Source organism: Theobroma umbraticum, unplaced genomic scaffold (assembly GCF_002168275.2).
Source record: "Theobroma umbraticum cultivar Fairchild unplaced genomic scaffold, ASM216827v3 scaffold_44.0, whole genome shotgun sequence".
NCBI classification, from domain to species: Eukaryota; Viridiplantae; Streptophyta; class Magnoliopsida; order Malvales; family Malvaceae; genus Theobroma; species Theobroma umbraticum.
Window position 1 is genome coordinate 4,776,353 of NW_018397255.1, and position 16,282 is coordinate 4,792,634.

Sequence of the window (16,282 nt, forward strand, 5' to 3'; positions counted from 1 at the left end):
TACATCTCTTAATTTCATTTTGTTTCACATGGTCTTTTTTCTATTAATACTCTTGTGAATTTTTATTGAATTAATAAATTGTGGATTACTAATATTTCTACAAAGAGTTAGGGTTTTAATTTTACACAGTAAAATTATAAAAATAACCTTAAAAAAGTGACAAGGGATGTAAGTGAAATTTATTCATTAATAAGTTAAGTTTTTTGGCACATGTTTTGTACGGTTAGCCTTTATTGATCAAGAGATAAAGTCCAAATTTACCAAGTGACGAACCAAGTTTAAAATTAATTTTTGAATGAGTGTAATTTTATCATTATATTTTTTAATTTCGTTAAAAAATGATAAAAGGTTAATGGTAAAATAATATCAATGAGAGTAAAAGAAATATTTTCCCTAAATATGTTAATTTTTTATTATCCAAAAGAAAAAACAATGATAAAATTATTATGGTCCAATAATAAATTATAAATAGGACCTATTACTCTATTAGTAAAATGATAAATTTAAATCTTACCTTCTTTATCAACAATAACTTAAATAAAAATAACATATATGTATATATAGATAAATGGCATAATTAAAAACTGATTTGAAAGAAGTAGCCGAACTTGCTTTCATCATAAAGACATATTCATGTGTGGCGGAGATAAGGCTTCATCCGAGTGGGAAGCGAAACGGTGTTTCATTTCTTGACGCATCATGTTTTACATATTTTTATATATTCTATATTTCTTCTCTCTCGAAATATACGAATTCCAATAGAACAAATCAAAGGTCAACCGCACTTAATCTCATCCTCCATACCACCTACGTCATCACTATATCCATTTCCCACATTCAACAGCGCGCCAACTTAACGACCTTTCTTCTTTCCAATCTTCATCCGCCACGTACTAATCCGCCATAACGCCACGTTGTGGTCAACTTTTCTTTTAGATTACACAATCCCTACTGCGCCTACTCCATTCCCCCACCCAGAAGAAGAATAAAAACCCATTGCCTCCCCGACTAACCCATTGTATTTTGTTTTTTTGCTTTTTATTTTGCGAAGAGAAAATGAACCCAAGTCAGACGGTGGAGGATGAATCACAGCTATCCAACTCAACCACCGCCCGCCGTATCCAACGGCTATCGCTTCACCTCACCCCACTTCCACCCCTTCAACCTTCACCTCAGCTCGACATGCTAACTTGCGCCAAGGCCAGTAAGCTGGACGTTGACCAAGGCCCTCTTTCAAGCTACATGCGAGGGAAGCATAGGGAAATTCAAGAGAAAATTTTTGAGTTTTTCAACTCAAGGCCTGATTTGCAGACGCCAATTGAGATTTCAATGAATGAACATAGAGAGCTTTGTATGAGACAGCTTATGGGGTTGGTTAGAGAAGCAAAGATTAAGCCTTTTAGATATGTTGCTGAAGATCCTGCTAAGTATTTTGCTATCACTGAGGCTGTTGGGAGTGTTGATATGTCTCTTGGGATCAAATTTGGTGTACAATATAGGTAACTCATGTTGCTTTTCTAGCTCGTTTGGGCATTAAAGTTTTAATCTTGGATGGATTTTGGATTTTGGGTATTTAAGTTTAAGAGAGTTGGTTGGTGTTTTTTGGGTTAAATAGTAAGTTTTGGTATCTGGGTTTAGGTTGTAAATGCTTGGAGATTGAGTTTGTGTGATGGGTTTGTTTTCGTTAAAATTGAGATTGGGTAAAATTCTATTGTACATGTGGACCATTTGGATGCTGCATTTGAGCTGATTCTTGGTAAATTATTATTGTTATTATTTTTTTATTTGTTAAAATAATGAATGTGGTAGTGTCTTATAAAAAATTAATTGAAGTGTCTTATAAAAAATTAAAAATTCATTAGTATGGAAGCACGATGCTAACCGACTTGATATCTAAATGATTTTTACTTGCATAAAATTAACATTTTATTGATTTTATTATGCAGTCTTTGGGGAGGTACTGTGCTCAACTTAGGAACTAAAAAGCACCGGGATAAGTATTTTGAGGGTATTGACAATTTGGATTATCCCGGTTGTTTCGCAATGACAGAACTACATCATGGTGAGCTCTCTTTTCAGAAATTATTTACGTTTTGTTTTGTTTTTTCCCTATTTCTTAAATGTGTATTCCTGTGCTGCTCTTGACGTCTTCCTTCCACTGTTCTGCATTAGAACTAGTCATGACACGCAACAGAGTACGCTTATCCTGATGCAGTATTTTGAAATGTGGATTAAATCTGAAATATTGTATTGAGAAATTTATATTAGATTCAGAAAGGAAATCAAAGAGCATAATTTATGCAGAAGAAATATCTTTTTGTAGATATTAACTACTTTTTGTGTGGTTACTGTGCACCCATTTCTTTACCCTAAATGTTTTCTTTTAGTTGTTCATAATCTGCTAAGCATGCTTATCGAACTAAACTGCCAATTTTGTGCTTAAAAGGCTCAAATGTTCAGGGTCTCCAAACCACTGCAACCTTTGATCCAATTACAGATGAATTTATAATTGATACACCAAATGATGGGGCCATCAAATGGTGGATTGGCAATGCTGCAGTTCATGGCAAGTTTGCATCAGTTTTTGCTAGGCTGATTTTGCCAACTCATGACTCTAAAGGAGTTTCTGATATGGGAGTCCATGCCTTCATTGTGCCAATAAGGGATTTAAAAACCCACCAGACACTTCCAGGAATTGAAATACATGATTGTGGCCACAAAGTTGGCTTGAATGGGGTCGATAATGGAGCACTGAGATTCAGTTCGGTTAGAATTCCCCGAGATAACCTTCTTAATCGATTTGGGGATGTTTCTCGAGATGGAAAATACACAAGTAGTCTCCCTACAATAAACAAACGTTTTGCTGCTACACTAGGTGAACTTGTAGGTGGGAGAGTTGGCCTTGCATATGCTTCAGTTGGTGTCCTCAAGATTTCTGTCACTATTGCAGTGCGATACTCCCTACTACGTCAGCAATTTGGTCCTCCTAAGCAGCCTGAAGTCTACATTCTTGATTATCAATCTCACCAGCACAAGCTCATGCCAATGCTGGCTTCAACTTATGCATTTCATTTTGCCACTCAGTATTTGGTGGAGAAATATTCAGAGATGAAGAAGACGCACGATGAGCAACTGGTTGGAGATGTCCATGCGCTTTCTGCAGGCCTGAAATCCTATGTGACATCATATACAGCAAAGTCATTGAGTACTTGCAGGGAAGCCTGTGGAGGCCATGGGTATGCTGCTGTCAACCGGTTTGGTAGCTTGAGGAATGATCATGACATTTTCCAGACATTTGAAGGAGATAACACAGTACTTCTGCAACAGGTTTTAGACTAATTCCCTTATATCACAACCTTGCATGAGAATTTGCAATACTTGTCTCAGTATAAAGAAGGGTCCCTAACTATATTGTGCGATATTTCTAGATAACTACATAAAAGGAGCAGGAGTGACCCCTTTAGATGGCTTTGGTATTCAGTGTCATCTTTACTCCAGGTGTTTATGTTGATCCTGCCTAACTGACCACTGCTTTTAAATTGTAGTCAGTTGCCAACTAGATAAAGCAACAACCAAATCAGATTGTCAATCTGGCTTGGTTAGTCTGAAGATATATCCGGAAATAGTACCATATCTAAAAATGTGACCATGTTTCCATCTCTGTAGAAGCTTGGTTTAGATATGCAAGGATAATCTTCAGGCCTTTCAACATTCATTCATCAAGATTGTTTAGATAGGTTACCATTTATTCTTTCTGTAAACCCTCTCCATGTCTTATACTGGTATTTATGCTGTGTTGTTGCTCGGAATCATTTCTATGTTCTTTTAAACGAGTTAAGAAAGCTTGCTTCTCAAAAAAAAAAAAAAAAAGAAAGGAAACTTTGATGCACATATATTCACATGGACTCCTTTTGTGTCCAATTAGATATTGTTGTCATTTGGATGTTTTTATAAAGAAATAGGGAAATTTGATGACTGTTATTCTTTTAAGGGATTCTTTAGGGCATTTGGTTTGTTAAGAACTGCTGTTTACAGATAACAATAATCTTCCCATCAAGAATTAGTTTGGTGCGCAAGGGCCTTTGGAGGGTTTTGCCTCACTGGCACCTAATGTATATTGTAGTCTGGTGTTACTCTTGGTTAAACTATAATTTGCTTTTCAATACAAGCTATTTTTACTGGAATGTAGGTAGCTGGTGATCTGTTGAAGCAATACAAGGACAAGTTCCAAGGTGGTCCTCTTTCGGTAACATGGAACTACTTGAGAGAATCTATGAACACATACTTGTCTCAGCCAAATCCTGTAACTACCCGTTGGGAAAGCACAGACCACTTGCGAGACCCTAAATTCCAGTTGGATGCCTTCAGGGTGAGTGTAATATTGGTTTTTGTACTTTAGAGTCCAACATTCTGACTTGTAACCCGAGATTCGTATAATTTGTGTATTCAGTACCGAACCTCAAGATTGCTTCAAAGTGTAGCAGCACGACTTCGGAAGCACTCTAAAACTCTTGGCAGCTTTGGTGCATGGAATAGGTGCTTGAATCACCTTCTCACACTTGCAGAGTCTCATATTGAGTCTGTCATCCTTGCAAAGTTTATTGATGCTGTGCAAAAGTACTTCCTGAACTCAGCTACTGAATTTGTTCTCTTTTCCATTTGCCATATAGATTTTTTTTGAGTTTCTAATTGGGCTTGAATTTACCTTCCAGCTGTCCTGATGCTCGTAGTCGAGCTGCTCTAAAGCTTGTCTGTGATCTTTATGCCCTCGATCGAATTTGGAAAGACATAGGAACTTACCGTAATGTTGATTATGTTGCACCAAACAAAGCTAAGGTACTGTCTTGCTAATTTATAATTATGAAAAAAAAGGGTTTTTTTTTTTAAAATCCATTTTATACTACTATTTCCAATCCTGAAAAACAGGGATGACTCCAAGCATCTCATGCGTGGTTATTTACATATGTCCTAGTATTTGTGTATATGTATGTAAGTAATTTTATTTTCTAGAGATACAAATTTTATGAGGTTGTTTCATTGATATAACCCTTTCCTTTCTGCAGGCAATCCACAAGCTCACAGAATACCTGAGTTTCCAGGTGAGAAATATTGCAGGGGAGCTTATAGATGCATTTGATCTTCCGCCTTACGTGACACGGGCCCCAATTGCAATGCAGTCAGAAGCATATGCACAGTACACACAGCATGTTGGGTTCTAATGACTGGAGAAAGTCAAAAAATGAATGTAACAAACAAGTGAATTATTCCATAATAGATTAGAATTTTTTAATTCTTTTGCCAAATTAAATACATGCCTTTTGAAACCAAGGTCGATAGCCCCTAGCGTTTGGAGATAATGAGGTGAAGCTCGAAAACAATTGTTTGTAACATGTATCAATAAATTGAACTATATACATTTTCTTTTTTATTAGAAGAAAAGCAGGCTATGCGAAATTGCAAATTACTCGTAGCTTGTTATTTTGCCATGATATGGTTAACAAACAGGGAACACAAACTAAATCGACTTTCTGATTATAAGTAACAAGCAATGGTGACTTGTTAAGAATGACCAAGAGTGAAGTACAATGATTGCCTATCCTTTTACCTGGCAGTAAAGCTGGAAGCATGATGTTTTTCAAATAGCTACAAATATATTTATAGCTCTAACACCCACCAATTTTGAGGCATCTCCCACCATTCTCGAAAGGGAAGCAGCCGGTGAAGAAACTGAGCAAACCAACTCCCCTGAAATCAACATTGTGGGACAGATGATAAAGCAGACGACTGAATCCTCCATATTTACTTGTCTTCAACTCTTCCAATCCAATTTTGATAGGAACAGTATTTTTGACATTTCCAAAATTGTTCTATTTCTTCAGCAATGCTATTTGCCACAAATCTTTGAAATTTACAACCATCTATTTCCCAAACCAAACCTTGATATGCTTTATACTTAATAATTACATAGCCTTCTAAAATCTAGTTGGCCTGCAATTTGAGATATGCAATTCGGGCAGCTTCACTTTTCTGTCTAACATCCTCGTACATTTTCAGAGACGCCTCAGAAAATTTGTTTAGTCTATCAAGAACCCGAGTCAAACTTGTTTGTATGCAGAACAGGTTTGAAGTTACATCTTCATTTGTATCACCATCTGTTAATGTGTTAACAGCATCTTTGCTCTCTGATTCTCCGTTGTTTCCATCAACAGATATCTCTTCCTTCTGCAGTTGTTCTACTTGTTGGTCCATTAGATGGCAAAGATCAGATAAGAAGGCTTTGATGGCATCACTAAGCTCCTCGGCTGGCAAAGCTTTTATCCCAGCTGACCACTCACCACATAGAACAAATATTGGTGGTCCTAATCCCAGATATGGATGAGGAGAGAATGGATTCCTATGCTTTGAACGCTCCTGTGGTTCTATGATGCAGTTTTGCAGCCAACCATTCAGAGCTTCCAAATAAGATGCATGGCTATTGACCCAGTCTGTAAAGCTTATGCCAAAGCATTCAATCTCTTGCTGAAGCTGAGTCATAATCTGCCTGCGGGAATCTCCCTGTGGAGCACCTGTCGAGCTCCTTGAATGGTAAGCCAACGAGATGGTGATATACTGTGAATGATGGCATTCAAGCATGGCCTTCCACATCCTGAGCAATCTGCAAAAACAAGCATAAGTTTGGTCAAGATATGGATGTCCATGATTGAGAATGCTCAAGATTAATGAGTATGAGAGTAAAGTTTTAGTCACTCAATTTTCTCATTTAAAGGATTTTGCTCACCCTTGAATTAATTCAACAAGTTGTGGTTGCAACTCTTCATCTCTCATTTTTTCAATCCGCTTTGATATAGTATCAACAGAATGAAGTGCCACTCTAATTCGGGAGTGCAGATCCTTTACAACTGCCCGGGTTTTATCAATCACTTGAGTGCTAAGATCCTTGGCAAACTGGTGCCTGAGCTGATCACACTTCTGATCATACTCCTTCCTGATAGATTCACTGGCCTAAAGGGCACAAAGAGGCAAACAAGTCAGAGGATTGAATGGCAACACTACTTATTAGATAACTTAGAAGCATTCGCTACTAATGCTGGAAGAGATTAATTAAAGATGCTTTGTAAACTTTATTGATGCTCCAAATGCTTTTCTACAAGTCCCACAGTGGCATGGATGTATGTATTTGCTTACCTGCAATAGTCCTAAGAATCACCTAACATTCTGTGTAATGTAATTAAGCTTTGCATTAGGGGAAAAAAATAAAAAAGGGAAAAAGAAATACTAAGGAGATCCTTCATCATATAACCTAATTAAGCTTTGCATCAAAAAAGGAAAAAGAAATACTAGGGAGATCCTTTAATCATAAGAATGCATGTGTCTACTTGTGACTCAAAAAGTCCCTATTTAGTTCTTGAGGAAAGGAAATGTTGAATTATAAAGCATATACCAAAGATTTTGAACCTACTGACTGAAACTTAGAACCATGGTTACTGCCATTACAGAATCAAATGAAGGAAGCATTAAGGAGTAATAGCACTTGTGGTGTCTACAGTAGAAGAAACTAGAAGGAGAATAACATGGAGATACACATGAGGATAGGAGGTAATCATATTAGCTATCCTGGCCAGTCTTTTGATGGGATTTTACTTATGGTAAAATCAGAAGAGACATGAAGTTTGCAACTGTTTGTGGCCAGTCTTTTGGTGTTTTACTTATAGTCTTTTGGTGGCCAGTCTAAATATCTATTTTGTCTCGAAACATAAAATAAATTGCAACATTTTGTTGTTGCTCACTCAATGCACAGTAGCTTTTGGAAAAATAAGACAAACACCTAAAAGTAAGCTCTTAGTGAATGAAAAGATTTCCTTTGCTAGCTGTGAAGAAGACAATTGATTTACTTAGCCAACCATCTTGCATAAATGATTGTTCAGGGAATTTTAAGACCTTCAAGTTGATAAAGAAGATTTATACACCACAAAATTCAACCATCATTCATTTTAAACAAATCTTTTAATCTAAATTGACTATTCTTCCTTGCAGTATGAACAAAAGATAAAAGTATTCATCCATCAAAAGAGAGAAAAAGAAAAAGTATTCCTCCAGTAAAGGTCTACCTCTAAATCAACATGTCAGCTAAGCCAAAAAAAAGAAAAAAGGAAACATAGAAGGATATCTGATGGCAATAAAATCAACAAGTGAATACATCACACACACACACACACACAAATATATATATATATATATATATAGAGAGAGAGAGAGAGAGAGATTGATAAAAGTTCTGGTCATAATTACATGCAACGCTAGATAAATTCCAGTAGATCCAGAAGATATTCATCAGTAAAATATGTAAGTGGTTTCAGTGAGTACCTTTACTTCATCATAGAGTTTTCTTTCCCATGCGTACAGTCTGTCCAAGGTGGACGAATGACTTCCAGCAATCATGCAGAACTCTTCAATAAAATCACTTCCACTGTCATCAGCATCATCTTTAGATGCTGTGGCTAGTGGATTCCTCGATGAAGAAGACCTTGAAGATGCTGACCTCTTCCAAGTTATGACTTTAGTCACATGTTGTACTGGTTCTGCAATAATTGACAGAATAAAAGAAAATAAAATACAGATTATGACCATAACTATCATCTGACCAATAAATACCACAATAAAAAGAAAAGAGGAAAAACAAAGTGTCTAAAAAATATAAAAGAGAAAAACATACAGTTGAACCTCGTTTCTGAGTGCTAAAAGTATTGCCATTTCTAGTGTTCATAGTAAAAACAGTAAGCAGTTCTAGTGTTTGATCATCTTATGCAAGAAAGCAAAGGTGTGTAATTTTGACAACTACAGCCAAAGAACAAATGCAAAATATCAAGATTGTAATAAGCTCTTCCTCCAGATTGTTCCAGCCTGCCGGCCATATACAGAAGCCAGAACTTACCATGAGAGACAAGAGCAGAATTTCCACGGCAGCAAACAAGTTGGAAAGCTGCCAGAAAAGCTGAGGATCCTCCTACAAGAATTTATTTATCATAAGATGCTAGCAGAAGAGAATTCAGTAGTGAAACACACTCAAACAAGTACATGTAGCATTAGCATTGGATAAAAGAACAAAGAGCCCAAATCCAAAATCAGAAGTTCAAGTGGGAAATACTCACCTTTGGCTTCGGAATATCCAACCCGGATTTTGTTTGACTCAAGCATGCGGGAGACTTCTCTGCCAGCTTCAGAGGCTCGGAAGAAACGATGTTCAATATCCTTTATACTTGAAAGAAAATCCTTAGCTCTGTGGGTTATAAACTCAGAAGGGTCTTCTCTTTCTGCAGATAAATCTTTCTCTGCCGCGGCCTTCCCCCTCTTTGAACTTGATTGCTCAAGAGCACCTTTGCCCATCAAAGTTTCACCTGGCCCATTGACATTATGTTCCGTACCTAGCTGCCTCACTTCCTTGTTATTTGGCAGCCTACTACCACCATTTCCTCCCCTTAGTCCAGTCAAAAACACATCATTCTCCATCACACTACCAGGATTACGATTACGAGTTGCTGAACTATCAGTCCTTTTGATAGCGTTTCTCTCCAACTCTGGCCACAAAGTTCCTTCAATCAACTCATTATTTCCATCCAAACCACCATGATCAACCCCTTTGCTCCTGCACTCTCTCCACCCTTTCAAATCCTCAAAATCCATATCCACTCCATTATTCCCCACAAATCTAAAACTCTCACAATCATCAACAGGATCAAAAAAATCCCAAGAAGAACCCGATTCAAAAGGAGGAGGTGGAGGAGGCGGCATTGCCATTGCTAATGACTCATCCTCCACAAAACTACCATTACTAGGATTAACCTTGAGAGTCACTGCAGCACTATTTCCAGCTCTCATGTAACTCAAATTCGCCATTGCCGGTGAAATGGGGCTCTCATTATTCAATGGTGAATCAGAAACCTCAGCTCCTAAGTGAGAAGGAGATGGTGAAGGGTAGGAGGAATGGGAAGGGGTTTTGTCAAGCTCGGTTGCTGAGGTTGACAGAGAAGACTCGATCAATATCTCAGCTTCAGCAAATCTTCTCAAAGCTATGCCAATATTTCTAAGAGAGTGAATATAAGAAATATGCGCAGCCGCAAGAGCATACCTCGACTCAATAGCTTGCTTTATGAATCTCCTTCTTTCTTTACATAGACGCAACGCTTCGTTTTTCTCACCTTTAGAGTTTCCACAACCCATTTTTTTCTACACCAAGAATGAAATGAACCGGTTCATAAAATTAACCCCATTTTATTAGTGACCAAAACCAAAGAGGGACAAAAAAGAACCCAGCTTTGGGTTTAAATTAAGGAAGTAATTTTAGTAAAGAAAGCCCATTTTTTGGAGTAACTCCCCCAAAACAAAGGAAACAGCGACAAACAGGGGAAAACCAAGCAAACTTTAACTCAGGCACAAAAGAAGACTGATTTCAACACAAGACGAGGAACCCAGTTGGAGAAAGGTTTCGTAATGACGATTGAGACAATACAGAGTAAACGAAAACAAGCAATGAAAGAAAGACTTGTTGGACTTTCTTTTGGGTTGATATATCTGTGGCTATAACAGGGGGAAAATAGCAAAGGAAAAACAGAGTAGTAGAAGGCAGACTGACAGACGAGAGAAGAAGTCCCAGAGGCAATGCAAAAGAAAGAGTGGTCGGGGTGTAATAAAATGGAGCGCATTGATGGATGGAAGCTAAGAAGAGGCCAACAGGAATTCCAAGTCTGAAACTTTTGAAAAACCTGAAGCAATTTGGAGACTGCCCTGTGATGGAAATGAAGACTTTTACAGAGTTTGTGAAGAAGAAAGAGGAAGAGAGCAAAATGAAATGACAAAAACAAAAAGAACATATATAAAAAAAAAAAAAGGCAAAAAGAGGAATCCGTGACAGTGGATACAGAGAGAAGGAGCGTGCATCGATTTGTGTGTTACTTTCTTCATTCATTACACTTCATAAGGTTAATAGAAAGCCAAAGAGGAAAAAAAAACAGAGGTCTCCAACTCCATATTCAGCATTTTTTTTTTTGTAGAACCTTTCTTTTTTAATTATTTTTGTTAATGAATATCTAAAGGGTAGCAGCTGAATCGATAATTTTTTTTTTGAAACAACTAAATTGATATAGTTATTCTTCGAGAAAACTATTTTGATATTAAAGATATTGTAGTAATAATCTTAATAAATACGTTTAGACCACTTGTTAACCATTTTTTTTGCTTTAGTACTACTAAAGCGTAAATTTACATTTTATTAGTCAGTAGAAGACAAAGAAAGAGTAATAAATTATGTGTAGAGTGTTGTTATAAGTGTGTAGGATGAGGAGAACACTGGTTCTTTTGTGGCATTGGAACATGTGCAGATTGACAGATTTGCCCTTTTATGTTTCCCGAGGGACCCTCTAACGGCTCCTTAAAATCCGGGTTTTTTGGAGAATTGCATTCACCTTTTCTCTGCTCTTCTGCATAAAGCAAGCTAAACAAAAAAAAATTCTATACACTCCCATAAATTATGAAAAAATATAAATATATTTTTATTATTATTAATTTTTCTTTCTTTAAAGAAATTATTTTGAGCTTGTAGCTAGTGACTCTGCTGCCAAATCTCAGCTAGCACAATTGGAGGTTTGGTTTTACTCAAAAATGAACTCATTTCCTTTATATTCTCTTCTCTTTTTGTTTTTGTTTTTATTGTGATGAGGTAGTGATAGGGATATTCAAGAATATCCAGCAAAAGTAAAATATATACTTAATATTAATAATTAATACCAAAGGAAAGAAATGAGTATGGGTTTTGGGAATTGTTTAAAGGGGGACAGAATCTTAGTGATCAGGTTGGTGACTGTCACAGATTATTATCATTAAGGGGTATATTGCTCTACTCATTATCTTAATAATCATCATAATTCCTAATGCAATTTATATCTTCTTCTTTTTTTAATTTGGTGCCAGGGAGATGGGTCAAAAAGATAAGATTGAATGCCACTTTAGCATTTGCCATAAGACTTAAAAAAATTTTACTACTTTAATATAAGAGACAAAAAGTATAAATAAAATAATTCTACAAAATTTTGTCAAAATGGGAAAGTAACACATGTTATGCACAACCCTTTGGTGGAATAACAAATAGGCATTACTAGGGGACTTCCTAATAGTTACTTGACCACAAAAAAGAAAAAATTCAATCAAGTCATATGTTAATTCTTTACAATATCAACACATACTTCAAAATTTTGCTTTAATTTCAAGAGTTTTTAAATATTTCGAAAAATTTGTTACACAACACACTGATCTAACAGAGGAAGGAGTCCCTTAAAAGTTGTAGAGTACCCTAAAGAAATGAGGTAAAGATTTTTGAAGATATGAATGAATGTGCCTTGGATTTAACTTTATTAAATGTGCATGATTGTGTAGTGATCAGAAAATATAAAGCTAACAGCCAACTTGGATAAAAAAAGAAGAAGAAGTTTTTAACTGGCCACATTCACATGCAGTCTACCCCTGATGTGCTATGCTTTTTGTAGGGTATCTTTTATATTGGACAAGCAACTATGGAAACTTGGATAGTTATTTCATCTTTATTCATCCACCTTTTTTAAGGGCAATCAAGTAATGCATGACAGTTCGCATGGATGGCTAATGCTTGCCTTTTTAATTTACTTTTATCACTAATGTAATTTGAAGCATAATTAATTAATGAATTTATTTATTAAATTTATGCTAAATGATTCTAAATTTGAACAAAATAGGCAAAATAATGACAATTACGTGTAAATGATATAAATTCGAACGAAAAAGTATGTATGTATTTTATTCAAGATCATTTATATTATTATTCTCTCCATCCCATATTTATTGTTTTGTTTTGATTTTTTTTAATAATTTTTTTAATTTTGATTTTATTCTATTTTCAAATGATCATGCATTGATATATATTAAAATTTAATTTGATAAAATATTTAAAATAATTTGGATGATCAAAATAAAAAAGACCAAAACAAAATAATTTTCGTGGAATGGGAGGAGTATATTTTTAAAGTCTTTATGGTTTCCCATTTATTCTCACATTCATTTGCAAGTTTCTCATGTGGTTTATGGGTACTTCCCTCCATTTGCTTGTTGAAGTTTTCTTTTGTTTTTAATGGCCCATGCTCCCTTGCTTTTGTCAAATTTCCTTTAAAAAAAGGGAAAAAAAAGCCATTCTAATCAATGTTTTTTTTTTCTTTGCACTTTGATTTATGCTCATCCTGGTTGAGTTGTAACATTAATTGAGGATGACAATACAGTCTTTCTTTGCATTTCCTTTTAATCAGCCTGCAGTAATTTACCTTGATTACTTTGGAAAATGAACTTTCAATTTTGCCTTTTTTTTTCCTCCTTTGTTTTTTGGGATGACAAACCTTTATATTTTTCTTTTCACCAACTCCAATGGGTTAATATCTTTATCATGTTGGTTGGTTTTGTTGGAGATAGACCAAGCATTAATGCAATTATTGACACTAGAATCAAAACTAAACCTAAAGGATTTGTGAAACTGTGTCTTAGAGATACTTTATAAGATATAGAGTTCAATTGATAGATGTTTGGACATTTATTAAAATTAGTTAAAATCTTTACTCAATGCAAAAAAATCATCTTATTAATTGTTAATTATTGTTTTTAATGTAGAAACATTAGTATAAATAACAACTTAAAAAATGTACCAATGCACATTGCCCTTAAGAGTCTGATATATAGGATAAGCAACTGATAGAACTGATTAGAACAGAAAATCCAAAGTACTAGGGGAAAGAGAGAGAGAGAGAGAGAGAGAGAGAGAGAGAGAGAGAGAGAGAGAGAGAGAGAGAGAGAGCAAAGTTAAAAGTTGCATAGAGAACAGAAAAAAGCAAGCTGGTTTCCTCATATCCTGTCCTATCCTTTATCTTTTAAGATCTTAGAATAAGGTTAACAAACCAGTATTTTTTTCTTTGTAAATCTTGGATCTTGTATCATTCTGATTTCTCTTTTCACTGCTAAGTGAAGTGTTTTCTTTGTCTGTATATGTATAAATGTCTCGTATTCTTTCTAAACTCAATCTGAAATACTAACAAAAGTAATATTTGTCCTAGAATTGCTTTATTCGTGGTTGTTAAATACTTCCTTCTGTGAACAGAATGGTAATGGTTGTTAAATAATGATTAAAAAGATCCCAGCCTCCCAGGTTGTTCCATTCCAATGGTTGGCTTGTTCATAGGTAATGTTAGAACTGCGAGCCCCACAGCTGATTTTATTTTATTTGAATGGCTTAGAAATATGTTATAGGGTTGAGAAATTTGGGCCAGACTCGGCTTGATTGAATCCCAAATGATTATTTGATTATCTTGAGTGGATTTGGGTTTAAATTTTAAAATCATTGGGCTCATTGGGAGCCGGTTGTAATGCTTATCTCGGCCTTTTGACTACAAGATCAAGTGCATACTTTGAATACATCTACAACCATACCATTATTTCAGTTATGGACAGTTGCATCCTTTGGCCCTGGAGCCAGGAGCAGGAGGTCGAAGATTTTGCTGACAGCAGCTGTAACTTGGCAGATGCCTTTGCGCTTGGATGGTAGCCTTCCTTTTCGTTTTAGTGCAGCAGTTATGGATGTCCCTGCGCCCTACAATAGAACCCTTTAAAGTTTGGAGGAGATTGAATCTTGATGATTCACCTTTTGAGGCAATTTTAAGAAGTAGTAATTAAACTGATATTCAACTACTTTTAGTACTGGCAATAATCACTTTATTGTTTGTTTAGTTTTATTGCTTGCTTCTCATGACCAGAAATTTAGCAGTTACCATTAATCTGTCTTTCCCGAAGGAAGACAGGATGGTTACTATAGGATAGGACTCGGAGCCTGTTCTCTTGTTAAAAGGCAAATGATTCTTCGTAAAAGTTGGTTTTCAAAACGTTACAAAAACAAAACTGATAGCAAAAAGATGGAGGAAATTAGTGAAAAGCTGTAACAAGCTCTGTCAGCAACTTCGTTTTCTTAGCTCAAGTCAGAAATAAGTTGAGAACAGCTGCATGTTTATGTAAACTACCAATTGAACAACAATCATCTTAAAACGATGATAAAAGGTCAGAGGTTAAAATGTCAGAATTCACTAACCACTTTTTTGATATGATCCAATGGCGGAGTCACGATTTTATGTTTGAAAGCAAAAAAAATAAAAACGATATTTACAAATTAAACAGTCATATAGAAATTCAATGTTTAACAATAATGTAAAACAACTTAGATAAACAAAGTTTGTATGAAAATTATACAAATAAATCCTGAAAATTATTCAAATGAATCAATCTTAATAATTTCCTTAGAAGAATTAATTAGTAAATAATTTAATAATGGCAATAATCTCAATTTCTAAATAAATTTAACAACAAACAAAAATTAACAAATATAATAACAAAAATCTCAATGAGAAGTAATCTTTTAAAAACTATTAAGGACTATTAATAACCAATTCAATGGAGAAACAATTATCTAAAATTAATCAAAAAAATTAAATACAATATTAATAAACTATTCAATGAGGAAGCAATTTTTAAATAAAACACTTAATTGTTCACAAGAATCTAAGTGAAGAAAAAGGCATAATTAATTTGTAGGAAAACGATCAAGTAATCTCTAAATAAATAAGTAATAACTAATCTTAGGTGCTTAATCAAATTACTTTCAACAAAACATGACTAAGATGGTAAATCATAAAACAAAATCATCAAGGAGAAATTATTAATTAAAAAAAATTTTAAGTTGAAAATGTTAAAAATAAAATAAGTAAATAAACTAATCTTACCAATTATTATGGTATGAAGATTGAGTTACTAACTTAAGTTATCTACACAAAGAATGCTGACAAGCAAAAAAGTATAAAAAGAATTTTTTTTTTGTTTCCACAACATTTGGTAAAATAAAAAAAAGAATAAGTAGTGGTTGTGAGGTTTTAGAGAAGTGGGGTTTGAAAATAATTTTGTTGCAATTGATTTTATAAATTTTTTGTGGAAAGTGCAACTGGTTTTGTTTTAGTCTTATTAAAATTAATTGTTGACTAATTGTTGTGAGATATTTCACTAAACAAAAATTTATTGTAAGAGTAAAATTATAAAATTTCTAAGAAAATGACAAATTATAAAAATTTAAAAATTATTGAAGAGGTGAAATTAATTTTTTTTAAAAAAATTATAGGTAAATTATAAAAATTTAAAAATGGTTGAGGGAGCCTAGCCGCCACTAGCCCGCCTTTCC

General features: G+C 34.8%; 2 protein-coding genes and 1 long non-coding RNA gene across 3 annotated transcripts; 2 read left to right on the top strand and 1 right to left on the bottom strand.

Moving 5' to 3' along the window:
* Window positions 1–978: 978 nt before the first annotated feature.
* On the top strand, window positions 979–5,486 carry ACX2 (acyl-CoA oxidase 2). Its single transcript, XM_021445136.2, has 7 exons — window positions 979–1,499; window positions 1,947–2,062; window positions 2,447–3,327; window positions 4,190–4,369; window positions 4,451–4,617; window positions 4,713–4,836; window positions 5,064–5,486. The coding sequence occupies exons 1-7, from the start codon at window positions 1,057–1,059 to the stop codon at window positions 5,217–5,219; spliced, it is 2,067 nt and encodes a 688-aa protein (XP_021300811.1). The 5' UTR covers window positions 979–1,056; the 3' UTR covers window positions 5,220–5,486.
* A 134-nt stretch (window positions 5,487–5,620) lies between these two features.
* LOC110429212 (bZIP transcription factor, putative (DUF630 and DUF632)) lies at window positions 5,621–10,970 on the bottom strand. The gene is made up of 5 exons (XM_021445135.2): window positions 9,150–10,970; window positions 8,933–9,004; window positions 8,365–8,579; window positions 6,779–7,002; window positions 5,621–6,655 (listed from the first exon to the last, which is right to left on the bottom strand). Exons 1-5 carry the CDS (start codon window positions 10,216–10,218, stop codon window positions 5,980–5,982), a joined length of 2,256 nt encoding a protein of 751 aa, XP_021300810.1. The 5' UTR covers window positions 10,219–10,970; the 3' UTR covers window positions 5,621–5,979.
* On the top strand, window positions 6,449–8,355 carry LOC110429214 (uncharacterized). Its single transcript, XR_002446547.1, has 3 exons — window positions 6,449–6,585; window positions 6,849–7,169; window positions 7,497–8,355. It is a non-coding gene; the product is annotated as an uncharacterized LOC110429214 (long non-coding RNA).
* Window positions 10,971–16,282: the final 5,312 nt, after the last annotated feature.

What these genes read in the sequence shown, in the direction of transcription:
- ACX2 (XM_021445136.2), top strand. Translation starts at nt 1,057, where the DNA reads ATGAACCCAAGTCAGACGGTGGAGGATGAATCACAGCTATCCAACTCA. An exon ending in AATGACAGAACTACATCATG is followed by an intron (nt 2,063 to 2,446) that starts GTGAGCTCTCTT and finishes TGTGCTTAAAAG; the next exon opens with GCTCAAATGTTCAGGGTCTC. An exon ending in TCCAGTTGGATGCCTTCAGG is followed by an intron (nt 4,370 to 4,450) that starts GTGAGTGTAATA and finishes TTGTGTATTCAG; the next exon opens with TACCGAACCTCAAGATTGCT.
- LOC110429212 (XM_021445135.2), bottom strand. Translation starts at nt 10,218, where the DNA reads ATGGGTTGTGGAAACTCTAAAGGTGAGAAAAACGAAGCGTTGCGTCTA. An exon ending in TTCTGCTCTTGTCTCTCATG is followed by an intron (nt 8,580 to 8,932) that starts GTAAGTTCTGGC and finishes CAATTATTGCAG; the next exon opens with AACCAGTACAACATGTGACT. An exon ending in CTTGTTGAATTAATTCAAGG is followed by an intron (nt 6,656 to 6,778) that starts GTGAGCAAAATC and finishes TTGTTTTTGCAG; the next exon opens with ATTGCTCAGGATGTGGAAGG.